The 20,738-nt window shown below is 46.5% G+C and overlaps 9 protein-coding genes across 9 annotated transcripts, besides 8 other annotated features; all 9 read right to left on the reverse strand.

Annotated features, from left to right (window-relative positions):
- Positions 1–20,738: part of a sequence feature (sequence corresponds to BAC RPCI93-4F7) that runs on past both edges of the window.
- Positions 43–2,199, reverse strand: Tb927.6.3710 (hypothetical protein, conserved; the record flags this gene model as incomplete). The annotated part of the gene is made up of 1 exon (XM_840396.1): positions 43–2,199. One exon carries the CDS (start codon positions 2,197–2,199, stop codon positions 43–45), a length of 2,157 nt encoding a protein of 718 aa, XP_845489.1.
- Positions 2,750–2,770: a sequence feature (AT_rich).
- Tb927.6.3720 (hypothetical protein, conserved) lies at positions 3,304–5,316 on the reverse strand (the record flags this gene model as incomplete). Its single annotated transcript, XM_840397.1, has 1 exon — positions 3,304–5,316. One exon carries the CDS (start codon positions 5,314–5,316, stop codon positions 3,304–3,306), a length of 2,013 nt encoding a protein of 670 aa, XP_845490.1.
- Positions 5,903–6,823, reverse strand: Tb927.6.3730 (chaperone protein DNAJ, putative; the record flags this gene model as incomplete). The annotated part of the gene is made up of 1 exon (XM_840398.1): positions 5,903–6,823. The coding sequence occupies one exon, from the start codon at positions 6,821–6,823 to the stop codon at positions 5,903–5,905; it is 921 nt and encodes a 306-aa protein (XP_845491.1).
- Positions 7,017–7,060: a sequence feature (AT_rich).
- Tb927.6.3740 (heat shock 70 kDa protein, mitochondrial precursor, putative) lies at positions 7,328–9,301 on the reverse strand (the record flags this gene model as incomplete). Its single annotated transcript, XM_840399.1, has 1 exon — positions 7,328–9,301. The coding sequence occupies one exon, from the start codon at positions 9,299–9,301 to the stop codon at positions 7,328–7,330; it is 1,974 nt and encodes a 657-aa protein (XP_845492.1).
- Positions 7,352–7,434: a microsatellite.
- Positions 9,887–11,860, reverse strand: Tb927.6.3750 (heat shock 70 kDa protein, mitochondrial precursor, putative; the record flags this gene model as incomplete). Its single annotated transcript, XM_840400.1, has 1 exon — positions 9,887–11,860. The coding sequence occupies one exon, from the start codon at positions 11,858–11,860 to the stop codon at positions 9,887–9,889; it is 1,974 nt and encodes a 657-aa protein (XP_845493.1).
- Positions 9,911–9,993: a microsatellite.
- Tb927.6.3760 (hypothetical protein, conserved) lies at positions 13,291–14,307 on the reverse strand (the record flags this gene model as incomplete). The annotated part of the gene is made up of 1 exon (XM_840401.1): positions 13,291–14,307. The coding sequence occupies one exon, from the start codon at positions 14,305–14,307 to the stop codon at positions 13,291–13,293; it is 1,017 nt and encodes a 338-aa protein (XP_845494.1).
- On the reverse strand, positions 14,666–15,292 carry Tb927.6.3770 (hypothetical protein, conserved; the record flags this gene model as incomplete). Its single annotated transcript, XM_840402.1, has 1 exon — positions 14,666–15,292. One exon carries the CDS (start codon positions 15,290–15,292, stop codon positions 14,666–14,668), a length of 627 nt encoding a protein of 208 aa, XP_845495.1.
- On the reverse strand, positions 15,773–17,212 carry Tb927.6.3780 (hypothetical protein, conserved; the record flags this gene model as incomplete). The annotated part of the gene is made up of 1 exon (XM_840403.1): positions 15,773–17,212. The coding sequence occupies one exon, from the start codon at positions 17,210–17,212 to the stop codon at positions 15,773–15,775; it is 1,440 nt and encodes a 479-aa protein (XP_845496.1).
- Positions 17,211–17,232: a sequence feature (AT_rich).
- On the reverse strand, positions 17,512–19,899 carry Tb927.6.3790 (valosin-containing protein homolog, putative; the record flags this gene model as incomplete). Its single annotated transcript, XM_840404.1, has 1 exon — positions 17,512–19,899. One exon carries the CDS (start codon positions 19,897–19,899, stop codon positions 17,512–17,514), a length of 2,388 nt encoding a protein of 795 aa, XP_845497.1.
- Positions 20,205–20,273: a microsatellite.
- Positions 20,726–20,738: part of a sequence feature (A-rich) that runs on past the window's edge.

Raw genomic sequence — 20,738 nt, forward strand, 5'->3', positions numbered from 1 at the left:
ACCGTATGAAAATAGACACAGATACACGTACACATATGTACCTTAAGACACGCGGGTCCGGACAGTGCCGCCACAACTTCGCGTCCGGCGAGAGTTGCTGACACGACCAGGTGCGTTCGCGGAGATTCTTTCAAACCCGTTGAGTCTCGAGTTGCCCATTTGAGTGGGTTTGTTGGATCTTGCCGTTTGCGCAGGTGTGGGAACGAACGTTCGCCGCCCCGAGGCTGCTTTCTTGAGATTTATCGCAGGAGGTTTGCATGCGGGTGCTGCACGCGGCGTTGCAACAGGCCTGACGGGACGAAGAAAGGATGGACGTTCCCTCGCAGATGTTGCAGTAGCGAAAGTCCTTACCGATTGCGTCACTGACGACTCCACTCGCTTGTTGGCGCCATTCGTATTGTGGCTAGTTACAGTATTGACGGCGGTATTGCTAAGCTGATGTCCCCGTTGCCTCGGTTTATTTGGTGAAACATTGTTTATAACACTAGCGATTCGCGAAGCTGAATGGGGTGCCTGCTTTTGTGAAGGGGGTAAATCCTTGGGGAACGTTGGGGACGAAAAGCGCGGAACGACCTGCCTTGTCCGCGGAGACGAACACTTCGCTAATGGCGGTGTCGCTTCAATAAACGACGGTACAGCGGCTGGACCACCATTTCCCGCAGAGCCGCGCACCGCTTTCAGCGTTGCCTTTTCACCTGCGCTTGTAGACGCAGCGGGGTAGCGGCTCGAAAGTAACGGTTGCGAACCCGACGATGGTGACCTTACCCCATTAGATGATTTCCACCGTCGCGCAAGACCAAAAGAAGACCGCAAAAGCATAGAATAGAGTGCGTCACGGTGAATTTTGCTAGCAACGTCCTCGTTTCGGCGATTCTCAGCATCACGCTGTGAAGCAGTGTCAATCAACTCCGCTAGCCTTGTCAAAACGCAAAGTTTGTTCTCTTGCATCTCTGGTGACTGCCATCCTCTTCCGGGAGTTGGGGAAATTTTAGTAAGTGCCTCACTTGCCGTAACAGAGTTCCCAAAATCTGGAAAGTACATGGGCCTCTCCGAGTCCTCGAGGTCCTGGTCGTTCGCGCGCCGAGCTGAAGACACGCTTACACTCAATCCCTCCACGCTCTTTCCACTACTGCTGCTTCTGAGACCGCTCCCACTGGCGGAAACCACCTTTTGCTTCCGACTGTTATGAATAATCCGCTGCTCTCTCCGTAGACTTTGCTGATGCTTGGAAACCAAATCAACTAAGTGGGTGGGCGCATCTGTACTCTCCACATGGGGAGACGGCTCCTCCTCAGCCGCCAACGGAGAACTGCAAACTGAAGAGTTATAAATTTGGGAATTAACAACCAACGCACGACTTCTGCACCACACGCCTGTCGCCAGACCTAACCTAATGCGTTCAATAGTATCGTTTATCCGAGACTCCAGTACATCTTCCCGCAAAACAGTACCATCGGCCTCACACAATACATTTAACTTTGAGAAGGTTGAATGAAGCAACCATTCCAAGTCACTGACCACTTCTTCAGGTTGACGTTGCTCACCGCTGTGTGGCGCCAGTAACCAATCCCCAATAACCCACCGAGACCTATGGTTAGTTTCCGCCGCACCTGTTCGAACGTTTAGTTGCCTAAGAATTGAACTAAAACTCAAGTTACAATGAGGTGGCAACTGCATACATACAGATCCGTACTCCTCTACGCAGCTGAGAATATCCTCAAAGTCAGCCTCCTCAATGAGTCGCCAGCCGGAACGTATGACATCTCCTAAAGATAAACCGGTGAAAGCTGAAAGAGACACGACAAAGCGCTCTCCACTGGATGGCAACTGACGCACGTACGCGTCGACAGGAAGAGCTATTGACAGCGGTAAATCGCGTCGATGTGAGGCTGACACCAATGCTTCCAGCCTCTCCTGTTGTGCAAGCAGAAACGCATCGTTAGTATTTGTGTCTTCCTCTGTTCGTGCACCTCGGTCCGTGGATGACGGCGCAATCTTTCTTGGTTCTTTCTGTGCCAGTGGAAGGCAGCGCAGCTCGTACATGCATTTAGTGTATTTATCTTTCGCACAGTAACGTGGTCCGTTTGCACTCTCCGCCGCGTCACTAATGCAGTTGCAGATGGTGAACATGGGGAAAAGCTCCGCAGTGTTTACCGACGGTGAGAGTAGCGAAAACGATGCTACTTCGGGCTCCTGCATGCTACCAGCGTATGGGAACTAGAGAATAACGATAACTGGTTAAAGAACACCCTTCCGCTACGCTTTCCAAAAGTGGCGATTGAACCACTTCCGGCACTAACTTTGAGTGGGTAAACAAGGAAATACACCACCTATAGATTTCTTTTTTAAAAAAAAGGAGCGGGAACAGGTTTGAATAGTAGTAACAGCCGAATAGGCATAAGAGACATTAAGAAATAGAAAGACAATATCACGGAAATGAGTTCAAGCTGATGTAAAGAGGATTCCGGCAAAAACTCTTATTGCAGAGCGCCTCCGATGAGCCCGTTGGCAGCTGCTATGCCGCATTTTCTCCAGTGCGCACCTTTTCTACTAATCCTTTAGTGGATTCTAGTTGCCGAAAAGTGAGTCTGGGGGTCATGCGACCGCCGCTGAGGGAGTTCACCGCCACCGCTTGCACTTAAAAAGGAGGAAAGGAAGAATCCCTTAAATCTTTCACCAACCCACCAAAGAAGCAACTGACGAAGTAAGGAAGTGGAAAGAGCAACGACCAAACTTAAAACTAAGAGACAAATATATATATAAATATATACTTGAATAAATCTTTAACCCTCAGTAACAACAAAGACAAACAAAACAGCTTTATTCAAGAAATTAAAGAGAGATCAAAAAGAAAGTCAAATACGGAGCATGAAACACAAAAAAGATATTATTAGTAAGCAGAGCAGCGGTAGTGTAAGAGAAAAAGTAAAGATAAGGCAAATGATAATGTGTGCAAAGCGAAACGAACACCAACGCATACAAAACAAACAGAAAAAGAAAAAAAAACATACACAAAAGTGTGAAAAAAAAACATGGAAGGTAAACACGTTCTTTGGCTATGAAGTAATAAAATTTACAGCTTTGATGCCTCCAGTGGCCATCCAAGGATGAACTTCATCACAAAAATTACGGAAGCTGAATATAGTTAACGACACCAAAAAGTATATTGTATTAATCGCGCATGACAAGCGAAGGGATGAATTGTTTTTGTTTTTCTCTCATTTTTTTCGTTCCTACCCTCCTTTTGATCCCAATCACCTTTAAGTAAGTAAATGTGAGGTGTCCTTCACTTCCCTGTTTGGTTCACAAATGTGGAGCAACATCCCATGAAGGAATCGACAAGTCTTCGTTAGCACCGATATCTCTTAAGGCGACAAGTTTAACAGACGAACTTGTCTCATCGACGACTACTTTACAGTTTGCTTCATTGAGTGATACACGGCGCACCGCACCAAGCAGTTGGGGAAGATAATACAAGACCGAGCCGTTTTCGCAGTTTGAACCCTTTACCCCAACCGCAAAAACCGAGACGTATTCGTATAGCGCGTAAAACAAGTGAAGCGAGAACATCTCTTTTTCGTCTTTTGTAAAGAAGGTAGTTAGGTTATCATACACCATATACACTTTCTTATTTATGTTGCCTTGTGGATCCGCGTTAACCAATGGAAAGACACCAAGCTGCTGCAAAGCTGATTGCAAAGGTAAAACCCCATCGTTTCCCGACACACGTGGTTCGGAGAAACCTTCGTAGGAAGATACTGAATCTTGTTGCTCATCTTCACGCGAATTGTCCTGCTGGGCGCGTAGTCGTCCGTACGTGACGTAGACCATAAGGAACAACCGCGTTGCCATATACGTCAAATCAAACAATGTGCGTTTCTCCCCAGGGGCAGAGTTGACACCAATAAGATCACGTGCCCGGTCAACAGCAGCGCGGTGACGCCCGTATTCTATGCTAAAGAAAAGCGACGAGCGTTGACGGCATTCCTCGCTACAGAAGAGTGCTATGCGCTTACCCGGAAGAGGTGAACACTCCGCGGACACGGGCGTCAGACTAGAGGCAGGTTTGAGGCACACGCAACATCTATCAGACGGCTCTGACCAAGGGGACTCCATGGCGAGAATTATGCTGGCCTCAGCATAAACAATTTCCGATGCTCGGAAATAGCGACGGGCGACAAGTTGCTTCCTATACTGTCCATCAATGTAGAGTCCCAAACTGTCGACTGGCAGAGTTCCTTGGAGGGAAAGCATGAACGAATTCAGTTCCTCTACTGCGTGCAGCTCTTGCGAGTTCGGAAGCATCCGCAACGCGCACTTGACGTTGTCACATGCTTCCTTAAACTTTCCCATTCCACTTAAAGCACGTGCAGCACAGAGATACCCCTTTACCCAAAGTGGTTCAAGGGCTATAATCCGCTGAGCATCCGCCATCGCCTCTTCGTAGCGTCCAAGAGACACCTTGGCGCGGGAACGTAGAATCAATGAGCTCACCGTGACACTAGACTCATTCTCAAAGGTCTCTAAAAGGTGCAGTGCTTCTTCACCCCTTCCGCCGACGATATGATCCCGTATCTCCACTAACCGCGGAGATTGTACCTCTAAAATGTATAGAGACTCGTAATACTGACTGACACAGCGAAGCACTTCACAATTATTAGGACCATCTTGACAGCATCCAGGTTGGCTGGCAAAGTTTCCAAAAACCCGCAACAGTGGACCTGATCTGCTACTATAACTTCCAGATTCCTCATACGCCTCTATAGGCTCAGTCGATAGACATATCCGTGGGAACGTCAGAGCATAGTCCAACTCGGCGTGATCATTGCGAAAAGCGACGAGTGTCATTTTACCGGAGTGCCGGACCACTGTCCCTCGTGACCTGCCATTACAAACAACGCGGTGTGACTCGCTCCAGTATTCCCGCAACAAATGGCAGACATCGTACTCATCCACAATCCACACAGAGGACCCTGCAGGAAGGGATTCCACTGGAAGTCGGGGAAGTTTCGGCCTCTTTCTGCGGCTAAACGTGAAGGCTGATTCGGGAATATAAAGTTGCGTTTTATCATCCCACTCCTCCTCACGCCCCTCATCATTATCCGCATGCTTGCCATCCAATTTTTCCCCTGTGCCGTTCATAATCTCCTCAATTGAAAAATTTTCCTTCACGGTACCCCAAACAGATTCGTCAAATGAGGTTTCAGCAGCCGCAGTCAATTTTTCATCACCAACGTTAAGTAGTGAAAAGGGCTGCAAATCGGCCTCTTCCTCATCAATCGCTTCTTCCAAGTCAGGACACCCAGTGTGGGACATCACCAATGGTGGAGTAAATACACACAAACACAACACACACACACACAAGCAGTGGGTCCCTTTTCCAACCCAACGTAAATTAGTACCTAAAACGAAATAAAATAATAACCACTTTTATCTATTTTTATCTTTTTTTTCCGTTTTAAAGATAAATATATTTGTATGTATATATGCGTTAAATAAATGTGTAAAGAAAGAAAAAAAAGGTAAAAAAGAAAACGGGGTAGATAGAGAGGTGACCTCCAACTCCTACCCTTGATACCTCACTGTTAAGCACCCGTCCTTCTTTCCCACGTCCTTAAGAATACCTCCACTACCAAAAGAAGATGTTTTCCACCACAAGAGGTACCTTAAGTGAGACCTTCGGGAACGGCGAGTCACCTTTGCCTATCAATGAATGTCCCCTAACACTACGTTAAAGAGAGAATAGAAACAATCAAAGCAGCAGAAGAAACAAAATATGACAGAGCATTCCTAACATGACAATAGCAACACAGTAAAACAATAAGAGCAATGGTTCCAAATTAATAATTGTATGGAAACAGCAATTTGGAAAACTCACAAACCTCTAACAACACGCAGTCACCTAACCACCAGCCACAATGCTGAAATGATCTTTCGGCGGCTGCACAGTCCTAAAGTGTCTCCCCGGTTTGACTGGTACAACAGGGTCCGACTCAACCTTTCCCTCGCTGGCGGCAATCAAAACAATCGCCGCAGCGACAACAGAAGTTTCCACCACTTTTCGATGACGCATGTACGTTTCCATCAATTCCTCCCGCTTTTCCACCAGAGATTCATAGAACCATGTACGATTGCGATGGTGCTTCCCCCACGCAAATGCACGCTGGTACATGAAGTAGATACTTACTAGTGCTAAAACCAAATACAAGCGCAAAAACGTCGGACTTCGAGACGGTAGGTCACCGCTATCACTCAAACGGTCGACTCCACGTTGAAACACTGTCTTTGCGTTGTCTTCTTTCTCGAGGTCCAACGACCGCCTTCGTAACTCCTCCGTCATCTCTGATTTCGCAGAGAAAGAAGCGTAGCGCGGCTGTTGTGCGCGCACTAATGGCCTGTCGAGCTCTACCCACTTGCCATCATCACGGTTTTGGTAAATATACTTCCCAGTAGGTGTCACACGCTCAGTAGAGGGATCAAGAGCGCTTAACTTGGCACATTCTTCTTCTGACAAGGTGGCACTCACATGTTCTTCCGATTGTTGTAACTGTTCAGTGGAGATGGGACTCGGCCAACGCGTCTCAGCATTAGGTTTTTGGCCAACTAACTTCGAGCGCAGCTGCTCATACGCTCCCTCTTTTAGTAAGAAATTATAAGCCTTATTTATTCGCTCCATTTTTTCACTGTCACCAGTTCCTGAGTCTGGATGGTGAAGTCGAGCCAACTCTCGATAACGCATCTTCACCTCCGCCTTCGTAGCTGTGCGGGCAAGACCCAAAACCGCAAAAGGGTCTTTTGAAAGCAAAAAAAACGACGAGCGCATACTATCAAATACGAAGGCACTCACCGCGAGCACAACACAAGCGGTCACAAAGCAACCCTAAGAGTGTACTTTCAATACAATCAAAAAGTAATATTGTGCTTTCAGCTGGAGTACAGCGGAAACACACTATAGAAAGAAAACAATAATAATAAGAGTAATTTCTTTTTTAAAGAATTGTTTCACGGGGGAAACCAATAATAGTAAAATATAAACAAATTTAAAAATCTTATAAAATTACTTATCAAAACCCCTTCAAACACTTTTAAAAAAGTCAATATCATTATATATTTGCCTAAAATTATAATAGCGAAAAAAAACGCTCAAAGTACAATAATAAAAAACCTTAAACCACAAATATTATGCCGTCAATTCGACCGACCGGCACAATCATTGAAGAAAAAACGACCGAAGATAACACACACACAAAAAAAAATTACACCTCCATAAAATAGGCGTAAACATTTTTTTAAAAATGACTCAGTAATGCATCCACCAACATTTCACTTACTCCTTCTTTTCACCAGATGCCTGCTGCTGTTGTTGCTCACCCTGACCTTCTGTGCTGCTGCTACCAGAGCTACCGCTGTTCGCTGCTGCCGCCTGTTGGTACTCCGTGCGACCACATTCCATCACTGCCTTTTGCAGTTTGTCAGTAGAAGCCGACAGTTCATCCTTCGTCACGTTTGGATTCTCCATCACCTTGCGAAGTTCAGCCAAAAGGGTACGCACATTCTCCTTCTCAGCGTCCGTCACGTACTTCCATTCCGTCAGTTGTCGCTCAGCAGTGTTAGCCTGAGTCTCAGCATTGTTACGCACTTCCACAAGCTCCCGCTTCACACGGTCAGCTTCAGCGTGCATCTCAGAGTCGCGGATCATGTTCTCGATCTGCTCCTTCGTCAACCCACCATGAGCAGTAATGGTGATGTTCTGTGTTTTCCCAGTTGCCTTGTCCTTCGCAGTTACGTGACAAATACCATTAGCATCAATGTCAAATGTCACCTCAATTTGTGGTACACCGCGTGGTGCAGGAGGAATTCCAACGAGGTCAAACTGACCCATCATTTGGTTGTCAGATGCCATTTCTCGTTCCCCTTGGAACACTTTGATTCCGACCTGTGTTTGGTTGTCCGCAGCAGTTGAGAAGGTTTGACTCTTCTTCGTCGGGATTGTTGTGTTCTTGGGAATCATACGTGTGAAGACACCACCAAGTGTTTCGATTCCAAGTGATAGTGGTGTAACGTCAAGCAATACAAGACCCTTCACATCACCACGGAGAACACCACCAAGTGTTGCAGCACCCAGTGCAACGGCCTCGTCAGGGTTCACACCACGGAACGGTTCGCGACCGAAGAACTGCTTCACAGCCTCCACAACCTTTGGCATACGCGTCATACCACCAACAAGCACAACCTCAGAGATTTCCTTCAGGTCAACAGCAGCGTCCTTGATGCATTGCTTGCACGGTCCAAGTGAACGTTGTACGAGCTTATCAGCAAGGGACTCAAACTTGCTGCGGCTCACCATCATCTGCACGTGCTGCGCTCCGTCCTGGTTAGCTGTGATAAACGGAAGGTTTACCTCCGTCTCCATCGTCGTCGAAAGTTCACACTTCGCCTTTTCTGCAGCCTCACGAATACGCTGCAGTGCCATCCGCTCCTTGCTCAAGTCAATTCCAGATGTCTTGCGGAATTCCTCCAGAATGTGATCAGAGAGGCAGAGATCAAAGTCTTCTCCACCAAGGTGAGTGTCGCCATTCGTTGCCTTTACCTCAAAAACACCTCCGGCAATTTCAAGTACGGAGATATCAAATGTTCCACCACCAAGATCATACACGGCAATTAAGCTGTCCTTCGTTTTGTCCAAGCCATATGCCAGTGCAGCAGCAGTCGGTTCATTCACAACACGGATCACATTCAGTCCAGCAATCGTACCGGCATCCTTCGTTGCCTGACGTTGCGCGTCATTGAAGTACGCGGGGCACGTCACCACAGCGTTAGATACTTTGCGTCCCAGGAAGTTTTCTGCCGTTTCCTTCATCTTCTCAAGTACGAATGCACCAACTTGTGAAGGTGAGTATTGCTTCCCATTCCCATCTTGCACCCACGCATCACCATTATTGCTCCGAATAATCTTGTAGGGCACATTCTTGATGTCGTGTTGGATGTGCTCATCATCGAAGCGACGACCAATCAGCCGTTTCACCGCGAAGAATGTCGACTGTGGGTTCGTAATCGCCTGACGTTTCGCTGCAAGGCCAACAAGTTTTTCCTGTCCTTTGAACGCAACCACAGACGGTGTCGTCCTGAAACCCTCTGTATTCTCAAGTACGCGTGGCCGGTCACCTTCCATTACTGCAACACAACTGTATGTCGTACCCAAATCAATACCAATCACGTCACCAGTTACCTTCGATGACTGCCACCGCGCAAACGGGGCAGACGCCAGGCACATGGGTGCGCATACACGACGGGCCAACATTTTATTACTTCACAAACTACTTCTTACCTTAGAAATACTTTACCTCCGAGAAAATATCTAAGAAGTATGCATGTCATATGATATAGAATAAAAAGGAATATCTCATATATTGAAATCAATGAATCTCTTCTATAATTGAAGACGTTACAACTGCGTTTCAGATATGAGTGTATATGTAATAATAAAATTCGTAGTGATGTAATAATAATGTTGTATGGATCGGCTCCCTTCACGCTCAAAAATCACCAGGTACAGTTGAACTTTGTCGCAGCACCCAACAACAATCAACAAGGATTCGTTTATAACCCTCCAGTTTTCGTTCCTCAATTGTGCAGATAAACATATAGTGAAACGATAAAACTGAAGCACCCCACACTTCACTAGAAGAAATGAGGACAATAACTTAATAATACCCCATTATCCAAATTCGTTGCACCATTTATCAAGTAGATCACAAGCCGGTCAAATTAAAGAAACAAAAAAAGCAATAAAACATAATAGTAATGATAATAATACTCCTTGATAGTAAAAAACGTTAAAAAATCAGTTAGAAAAAAATCAGTAATGCATCCACCAACATTTCACTTACTCCTTCTTTTCACCAGATGCCTGCTGCTGTTGTTGCTCACCCTGACCTTCTGTGCTGCTGCTACCAGAGCTACCGCTGTTCGCTGCTGCCGCCTGTTGGTACTCCGTGCGACCACATTCCATCACTGCCTTTTGCAGTTTGTCAGTAGAAGCCGACAGTTCATCCTTCGTCACATTTGGATTCTCCATCACCTTGCGAAGTTCAGCCAAAAGGGTACGCACATTCTCCTTCTCAGCGTCCGTCACGTACTTCCATTCCGTCAGTTGTCGCTCAGCAGTGTTAGCCTGAGTCTCAGCATTGTTACGCACTTCCACAAGCTCCCGCTTCACACGGTCAGCTTCAGCGTGCATCTCAGAGTCGCGGATCATGTTCTCGATCTGCTCCTTCGTCAACCCACCATGAGCAGTAATGGTGATGTTCTGTGTTTTCCCAGTTGCCTTGTCCTTCGCAGTTACGTGGCAAATACCATTAGCATCAATGTCAAATGTCACCTCAATTTGTGGTACACCGCGTGGTGCAGGAGGAATTCCAACGAGGTCAAACTGACCCATCATTTGGTTGTCAGATGCCATTTCTCGTTCCCCTTGGAACACTTTGATTCCGACCTGTGTTTGGTTGTCCGCAGCAGTTGAGAAGGTTTGACTCTTCTTCGTCGGGATTGTTGTGTTCTTGGGAATCATACGTGTGAAGACACCACCAAGTGTTTCGATTCCAAGTGATAGTGGTGTAACGTCAAGCAATACAAGACCCTTCACATCACCACGGAGAACACCACCAAGTGTTGCAGCACCCAGTGCAACGGCCTCGTCAGGGTTCACACCACGGAACGGTTCGCGACCGAAGAACTGCTTCACAGCCTCCACAACCTTTGGCATACGCGTCATACCACCAACAAGCACAACCTCAGAGATTTCCTTCAGGTCAACAGCAGCGTCCTTGATGCATTGCTTGCACGGTCCAAGTGAACGTTGTACGAGCTTATCAGCAAGGGACTCAAACTTGCTGCGGCTCACCATCATCTGCACGTGCTGCGCTCCGTCCTGGTTAGCTGTGATAAACGGAAGGTTTACCTCCGTCTCCATCGTCGTCGAAAGTTCACACTTCGCCTTTTCTGCAGCCTCACGAATACGCTGCAGTGCCATCCGCTCCTTGCTCAAGTCAATTCCAGATGTCTTGCGGAATTCCTCCAGAATGTGATCAGAGAGGCAGAGATCAAAGTCTTCTCCACCAAGGTGAGTGTCGCCATTCGTTGCCTTTACCTCAAAAACACCTCCGGCAATTTCAAGTACGGAGATATCAAATGTTCCACCACCAAGATCATACACGGCAATTAAGCTGTCCTTCGTTTTGTCCAAGCCATATGCCAGTGCAGCAGCAGTCGGTTCATTCACAACACGGATCACATTCAGTCCAGCAATCGTACCGGCATCCTTCGTTGCCTGACGTTGCGCGTCATTGAAGTACGCGGGGCACGTCACCACAGCGTTAGATACTTTGCGTCCCAGGAAGTTTTCTGCCGTTTCCTTCATCTTCTCAAGTACGAATGCACCAACTTGTGAAGGTGAGTATTGCTTCCCATTCCCATCTTGCACCCACGCATCACCATTATTGCTCCGAATAATCTTGTAGGGCACATTCTTGATGTCGTGTTGGATGTGCTCATCATCGAAGCGACGACCAATCAGCCGTTTCACCGCGAAGAATGTCGACTGTGGGTTCGTAATCGCCTGACGTTTCGCTGCAAGGCCAACAAGTTTTTCCTGTCCTTTGAACGCAACCACAGACGGTGTCGTCCTGAAACCCTCTGTATTCTCAAGTACGCGTGGCCGGTCACCTTCCATTACTGCAACACAACTGTATGTCGTACCCAAATCAATACCAATCACGTCACCAGTTACCTTCGATGACTGCCACCGCGCAAACGGGGCAGACGCCAGGCACATGGGTGCGCATACACGGCGGGCCAACATTTTATTACTTCACAAACTACTTCTTACCTTAGAAATACTTTACCACTTACCAACTTGTCTATTAAACCGATAAGAAGAAGCATTGAGTGGGAGAATGTTTTTTTTTTTAAACAGCTTTAGAACTTTGTTCAATAGTTTTTGCTTATTGCTTTGGTTTTAGAGTCTTCGTATCTATGTTATTTAACTGTGTACGTCGCTTGTTTTTAATATCGTACGTTGACGCTCTCTGTCGACAGGTTGACACGATAATAAAATATTATATTGTTGAAGTGGAAGGAAAGCTTCTTCGCAACATTTCATTTCTATCTTATGTTATTACAGTTACCAGTGTGCTTTGGCTGTTGAAAGAAATGCATTATCCTTTTTTTAAAAAAAGGGTGGTGTCTTTACAACATTCTCATCAGTTTTGCGAGGGAAGCGGCGACACACATGTCTTTTTCACAACGGCGGATGTCCCGTTGTTCCTTTTCCATACCTTGGGCTGGATAAAGAATAATTTAAACAGATTTCATAATTTGCTGATAGGTCCCCCTTGTCATAAGGGTTGTGTGTTATCCAGGCAGCTATCGTGAGGTAACTGTAGCAATTAAGGCGGCGCGAGCGTGTATTGTAAACATAACGAATACCTCTTTCGCAATATGCCCGCGCATCCCTTAGAAAATTTGCGTGGTTTGCGAAGGCTGGAGCATCATTATACATTCTTCCTGGCGGCTTCCTTAAATTAATGTCCGTGATATCTCTTTGAGTGTCATTGTGCGACTCACTACAATTAGTAAGTGAGAGTAGCTGCAGTAAGTCATGAGGGCATCCTTTTTACCATTCCGGTACCTTCCCCTTGCATTGAAGTTTTAGGTTATCCTGTCATCCTGCACACAAACGAAACCCCCAAACCAAACGCCTTCGCCGTAGCCGTCGCATCTGCGTAGGAATATATTTACCCGCATTACTACGAAAACGATAAGAAGAAAATGGGATATGAACACGACACACAGGAAGAGAACCACTGATATTTCGTAGACGGTGTTACACGAATAACCAGTTGTATTCAGTGGCATAATTCGGAGACTTGCCACGAAGCACATGAAGAGGCCATTGACCAAATGTACAGAGTCTATTGGCATGTCGTAAACTTGCATGAGAATAAGAGAATGCTTTCTAATTAACGTGAAAATGTGAAAACGCTGGACTTACTGGACCCGCGCTGCACACTCGTGAAAAGTCACACAACTCTACTCGGCACGCGTATCTTGTTTTCTTAATTATTCTACGGCTCGCCAAGAATTCAGATAACGAGCGCAGTTTCTACCATTGATGCCGTCGTTTCGTGGAAAAGGCAGAAACAAGTCGATGCTCTCGTCGCAAAACAATACAAAATAAACCCACAATCGCCTGCGACAGATTCACAAGAACGCACCACAGAGAACAAAACCTCAAATAGGAATGGCTAGTATGTGTGAAACACCGTATTTAGTCGAGGAGAGAGCAGCCCATAAATCACTCTGTTGCAACATAACGGCAGGCAGAGACCATGATTCGGTATCAGGGACCGTTACGGATGAGAGCTTCTCCGCTCCGCTTGAGGGTGGCCCAGACTCATTCGTAAGTAACGAATGCAAATCCCAGTACCTCGTGGGTTTGGGGTCCTCCTTCAAATCGAGACACGTCAGCTTCGCAGAGGTGTCTCCTGCCGCTATGTAGCCATTCCGCATCGCCACAGACCTGATAGGGGCCCGCTCTTTACCGGTTGAAAATGCTTCTTCCCTAACATTCCCCTCTAAGCACCTCAATACAAACACTCGACCACTAACAGTGCCGGTTGCCACCGCGCCAGTATCCGGGGAGGAGGTAATACTGATAATCTGGTCAGGAACGGCTAGAATCACCACGGGTTCGTGTCCACGTCTCACGTCATACAACATGGCTTTACCATCGTAAGCGGCAACAACAAGTGTGTTCTGAGTGAGTGCGGTACCACCGACGACGCAGGGCTTTGGAATGTGGAGGTTGATTCGCGCGGTCGATGTCTCCAAGTCAATTATCTGTGCATCAGTGGGAGAGCAGGCCAGAAGAAGTGAAGGTTCATTCGGTACCTCCTTGAGTGAGAGCACAGCAGCTTTGTTCTGAAATGAATAGTGTTGCACCACATTCTTCGAGTGACGGGAGACAAGTACAATATCGCCACTTGACGATCCAGTAGCAAAGCACGAATCATAAGAAACGAAACTCGAGGAAATGACGGCACCCTCACCAAAATTACCATGAGGAAAAGTTTCTACATGCGTAACTGCTTGTCTTGCTCCGCATTGGGCGTGTTGTAAGTCTCCCATGTGAAATATGTGAGCCCCATTCATCATTGTGCTTGCAAGGCAGGCGTCCTCATTGCTTGCTTGCGTTAGGCACGATATACAGCCTTGCACCTCAAAGCAGGACGATCTCTCTAGCTTCATTGTTTCCGGTTGCGGCTACCGGTTACTGCTTACAGCCAAACAGCAATACCTAGTAGTAGAAAGAATATCACAGCTATGCCGCTTTCGTGATGGGCCAAGAAAACTGGAGGGGAGAAATAGAAAATACGCAGTGGGAAGGAATTGAGATAAGCAACAGAACATATCGGTAACGCGCAACCTCCGCAACACTGAGGAAAGAAACGGAAAACGCACTCGCACACACGCACGAACATGATACTCTCACATAGTCCTCATTCGGCTCGGACATTCAACACAACCGCAGGCATACTATTCTTAAGCCAGGAGCCTCTTCACACCACCCCAATGGAGAGTTTCCAGCAACATACTTCGCTACTTATTAACAGTGTTCTTTGTCTAATGGGGCCCTGCCACACGAACGCTTTTTGAAAAACTTGAATGGGTAAAAGACAATCCCGATAATCGAACCTATTGCAACGGCTGCAGGAAGGTGAATGGGGGAGTAAGCGAGTGCACATTTGGTGTTGAGTCGCACAAACTCGCGGATCCGTTCTCCCCATGTACGCTCGTTGAACAGCGCCCACATGCCTGGATAGAAAAGATGGGAAGCTAAAAGACACGACAACCCCGGGACCTGCGCACTGATAGGTCCGAGCCAAGGCATAAAACCATGCATCGCCTTCTCATTTATTACACCAGGCTCAATAATGTAGTAGTAGGAGAGCCAACTGGCAATAAAGTTTACGTAAAAGAAATCGCTCATCATGCGCGGGATCAGTGTCTTCTTCGTGTCCTGTGTCTGCGACAGCTTCAGCAATGGAGAAGAGGGGGCGGAAACACAAAATGGAACCGCAAAGACCGTTGCACAAATGGTTGTGCGTATGATGCGTTTAAATGTCAAATAGCCAGCAACCTCCTGGCGTTGTGCCGGCTCATCGTATTTCGTCTCTTTTCCTCTCGGAAGCCTAATGTACGGAATATCGCCTTCAGTCTTAACTATGAGCATCGTCACGTTGCGGTTTCGACAGACGGCATTCACCCTTTGATGCCATGGAAAGAAAAGCAAACAAGCAAAAAAAAAGGTGGAATGTACTCAGAGATGGAGAGAAACATGAAGAGGAGCGGAACAGAAATGGGGTCGATAATATCAAAGAGAGTAAAGGGAAGAAAGAAGAGAGGCAACTGACTAACAGGTGAGAGGAAAATTGTCGCACCGTCTTTTCATTAACAACGGAGACAGCAAACGCACAGACAAACCGTCAGCCCTTTCTTTCACACCGACACACACACACAAATATATGTATATATATGTATATATCATTTTCTGCATTTCATCGTACCATAATAAAGTAGCAAATGTTTACAAAATATAAATTACAGCAATAAATAACTAGCGATTAAAGAACAAATACACCTACTCATGACGACTGCACAGTGACATTCACACGCGGCTATACAGCAGTAAACCCGAAAACACAAGTTAAGCTTAATCCACTTCCTCCATACGCAGCACCTTGCACCAGTGGGTAGCCTGCCCAGCCCGTCGCTGAATTTTATCAGTGTCAAGAAGTTTGGGGTCTACATCGATTAGCTCACTGGTTTCTTCCGTGCATAACTCAAGTTGACGGACTCTGTAATGGAAAGTTTCATCCACAGACTTGGTGAAAAAGAGGGAAACGCACGCGTTCATCAGCACACCTCTACAGTCGCGTAATATCCTCTGCGCCTCCTGAAGAACAGTGAGCGTTCTGTCAAACGACTCCTTCCGGTCTCGAAGTTGGGCGAGTTCGCGCGCTCGCTCCAAACCTTTTCCCAGTGATTGTTCCTCAAGGACGAGGCTCCTCTTGTGGTTGGTCCATCTTGTGTAATAACTGAGAAAGATCTTTTCAGCGGTGACTTCTCCCACTGATTCACCCCTCTGACACTGATAATACATGTTGTTATGCTGCACCCAGGGACCAAGACAAACCCAACAGTATTCGTGGCGGCACCTTGTGCACGTCATATGATTGCAGCCCTTGTCCTTTTCGATCGGGACATGACAATTTGGACACTCTTTGGTATTCGACTGAATGTACACTAATGAAGGTTCGTACTCTTTAATCAACTTCCTCCACTTCTCTAGCATCTCACAGGTTGCGGGGGCATGGGGCTTCCCAGTGCATTTGAAACAGAACTGCAGATCACACCTCGCACAACAAACGTCCGGTCCGGACCGCCGAGGGACAGCGACTCGAACGATTCCTTCACACGGCAATTCGTTGGGGCAACAACGCATGCTTGGGTGGTTGCTAAGGTACTCGGTGAGAAACCGTTGCTGGGCACGCTTTAATTCCTGCGGCGGCAGCAACAATTCCAAAGCGCTCATTGTTACGAGACTACAGCACCCTTGTTTGGGACACCGTCTCTCCAGTAAGTCCTGAGATTTGTTGACGGCGTACACAAGATTTCTTCTCAAACATTCCGCGCAGAAAAAGTGATGGCACCTCGCGAGCGCCACTCCGTCACCAACACTAACACTTTCCTCGCATACAGGGCACACAATTGGTTCAGTATTTTTTACCAATGGCGGACCCTGTCCAACACCATAAGTAATACCTGTGGTTGAGTAGTCTGTTATATTCAGTTGACAGTTGATGCTACTTTGTGAATTCATGTAGTTCTCAAGCGTGTCGTCATCCAATTTCCAGTTATAGTGTCGAAGAACCAAAAACGCAGCCTCTTCTGGGAGGTCAAGGATTTCACTAGCCTTCTCCACGTCATCGTGGAGTTCCTTCATAGCATCACGAGCCGAAACCGTAGTAAAGATGGTTAAAATAGTGGACATGCCTTCCGGTTGCCCCGCCATACCAAAGTGGGCCACGTCAAACGACTGATCGTCGTGATCACAAACATCATCGATATTGCCACACGAATTAACGTTCATAAATTTTTTAAAAAATTAAACACTGGGTGACCGAGTACTCTTACCCTCCACACACTAATTTTGCTCTTACGAAGTCCTAAGGGGTGTAAAAGAGTTACAAAATGGATTTTCTACATGTTAAAACTAAAAGTAGGAACACATAACAACCTCATTAAATGCCCTCATACTGGTAAGCAAGGGTAAATGCAAATAGACCCCAACATGCAGATGAATAATACAAAGATAGCGACGCGTTCTCTTAAACGTATTCGTTAAAGAGGTGGTGGAGGGGGCTGTTAATATAAGATAACAAAAACTGCTTACTTCATCGACACACTTTGCCCAAGTGCCCATCGTTTATACCATTCCACGTCCATGGGGCTGACGCGGGGCCTCACCTTCTGCAACGCGGCATCAACGTTTTCGGTAGAAATGTACGGACTCTTTACCCCAGCCGTCACACACTGAAAGGCTGCTTCCTTGATAACTGCAACAACCTCGGCGCCAGTGTAACCCTCCGTCCGAGCAGCCACATAATCCGCATCGAGTTCCGGCGATAAAGGTATATTTCGAAATTGAATGCTGGCAATCATCTTCCGCTCATTGATGTCCGGCAGCCCAACATAAACCTTTCGGTCTATGCGACCAGGACGTAGAACCGCCGGGTCTATGTTATCAGGGCGATTTGTGGCGGCGACAAACACCAATGCATCTGTACCCTCGTTGAGAGCAGCAGGAAGACCGTCTAGTTCGGTTAAAAATTGAGAAATAACACGATCTGCCACACCACCACGACCACGATGTCCGCACATACCATCAAGCTCATCGATGAAGACAACACATGGTGCGGCGGCACGAGCACGCGCAAAAATGTCACGAACTGCCTTCTCGCTGTCACCGACCCACTTTGAGAATACCTCAGGCCCTTTAACCGAAACGAAATTCATTTTAGACTCATTGGCGAGCGCCTTCGCCAACATTGTTTTGCTGCACCCCGGGGGACCGTACAAGAGGACTCCTTTCGGTGGTGAAAGATTGAACTTACGAAACACCCACTGCTGCTTTCCGAGGCACCATGCCACACAGTCCTGCAGCGTCTTTTTGGCCACTTCGCTACCCCCAATATCACTCCATTTTACGGACGGAATAGAAACCTGAAACTGTCTAAGAGCAGATGGAGGCACAATCTTTATCGCCTCTGTTATAGAGGAATCGGTTATTTCAGTCTTCCCAGTTTCCTTAAATGCTTCAATGGATGCCACGTCAAGTAATCGAACGAGGTCCCGCTGAGTGAAGCCATTCGTCGACTCAGCCGCTAGAGAAACAAAACTTGCCGTAACTTTCGCTTGCCCCCCAAATGTTTTCAGACGGTTTTGAAGGAACTCGCGACGCTCCTCTGCGGACCCAGGTGCCAGTAATTTTACCTGCTCACCAAAACGGTCGTATGTTAGTAGTGACCGTGGTAAAGACTCCACAGAAGCAGCAGAACCCACAACGCGTACATCCAACTGACGAATCCGAATGTCATCTAGTTCACTAGCCAGAGTGGACGCTAACAGTCCCTTTGCCCACCCAGATTCAACAACTCCATTGTCTCCAGTGGCACAGACAAGATGAAGGTCATCAATGATTACCGTGGACGGGGCGCCAGCTTTCGCGCGAACAAATACTTCTCGAAGAACGGTCGAAGAGGAGATATCACACATGTTTCCCTGAGACAACACCTCAACACTCACCGTTTCCACCTGCCGTGAGTGAAGAGTTGCAGCCTCATGCGCCTCCCTCCTCAAAAAGTAACTCTTACCGGTGCCTGTATCCCCCAACACGAGTAAGTGAGATTGCTTTTTTTCCACCCCAACCGGCACAGGTTCGCCATCAAACAACTCAGTTTCACAGACTGTACCGCGCCCAATATACCTAATCTTCGACCCATCGATAAGAATCCCCAAATCGATTTGTCGGACATCCGTATCGCCCTCAACGCATCCCTCAGCTACGGATTTACAACAACATTCCAACACATCAACGTAATATGGAACCGTGCCAACATGCAAGGCAGCTCGCATCCCGCGGAACACCAGCCGCCGTTGATACCGCCGGCGAAATGCAGAACACACTTGAAGGAATGGAATGTCGGTGGAGCTTGTCAACCCATCTGCACCAACAGCGATTCGTGCTTCCTTTGTTATTTCCAAAACCAGAGACGAGAGCGGTATTAGAGGACAGATGTCCTTAGCAACAGATACAGTCACCTGTTTCCCACTGAATGCAGCAGCCACTTCATCAGCAAGCATAATGGTCTGTGAAGCACATGAAGAGGAACAAAATGCCTCTACGAATGCCCGAACAGATCCATCACCTTCCACACACAACACCGCTCCACTAATGATTCCTAACTCCTTTAAAGAGTGAGGCGAAAGCCGTGCCTCATTGGAGGGCAAACAACTATCTGAACGGACATTCAGGGAAACTGCCACGAAGCTTTTACTTCCTTCACTGCCACAATTAACGTCGGCAACCTTCGCCCCGGACAACACTGAGGTAGTGGATTTCATGTCATTGTGTCGCATATGTTCACCGCGTTGATTAGGGATTTTTAAGCGCGCATCTCCACCAGCACCGCCACCGGAACCATCATGATGGTTATTTTCATTGTTGCTACCACGCCGCCCTTCACGGTGGTTCGGCCGCCTTGCTTTGGCGCCCATGTCGCTGTTATGCGTGACTTAACCCTTGCACGCAACTAATGGTACGTACTGGGTTTAACACGCTCTACACCACAAAGGCGATTACACACAGGCACCAAAAAAAAAGGTACAAACAACGAAAAAAAACATATATGGAGAAAATTTGAGATGAAAAACACAGAAATATATAACAATACCTGTCTAAAGCAACGCATAAGAACATGGCAAAGGCGAAAGTAAACAACCACATCCCAATTTATCAAAGAAAAAAAATTATACTTTAGTTCTTTATTTACGACCGGTGGTTTCTCTTCTCTTCAATTTTTATAATGTCAAAAACATGAGTGACAATAATATTTAAAATAATGGTAATAATATGAACGACAGTAATAATAGGACGTTGAGAACAATCTCAGCTTCCTTTCCCTCCCTAGACAATCTCACATGCTCACAAAAATCATGAACACCAAACAAAATCCAATCACACATTCTGCGTGTCTCTTTTCTATTTTATCGGCTGAAACACCGAACAAAATCAAAAAAATAATAATAATAATCAACCTCTTTCCTTCTTTTTAACCGCCACCTCTGGACAAAAAAATTATTATCTCAAAAACTTTCAACAAACATAGCTTTAACACAAAGCTACCAAACATCATACCAAACAACAACACAACCACGAATATACTGGGAAAAATTAAACCCTCAACACAGCACATAAAAAAAATTCAAAAACAAAAAACACACCAAATAATACCGAACATCGAAAGGAGAAAAAACATTTGTTCTTACCAACAAGAAAAGAATAAAATAAAACACAAAAATCAGCATGTGTTTTTAAAAACAAAAAAATAAAAATA

Source organism: Trypanosoma brucei, chromosome 6, assembly GCF_000002445.2.
Source record: "Trypanosoma brucei brucei TREU927 chromosome 6, complete sequence".
Classification (NCBI taxonomy): domain Eukaryota; phylum Euglenozoa; class Kinetoplastea; order Trypanosomatida; family Trypanosomatidae; genus Trypanosoma; species Trypanosoma brucei.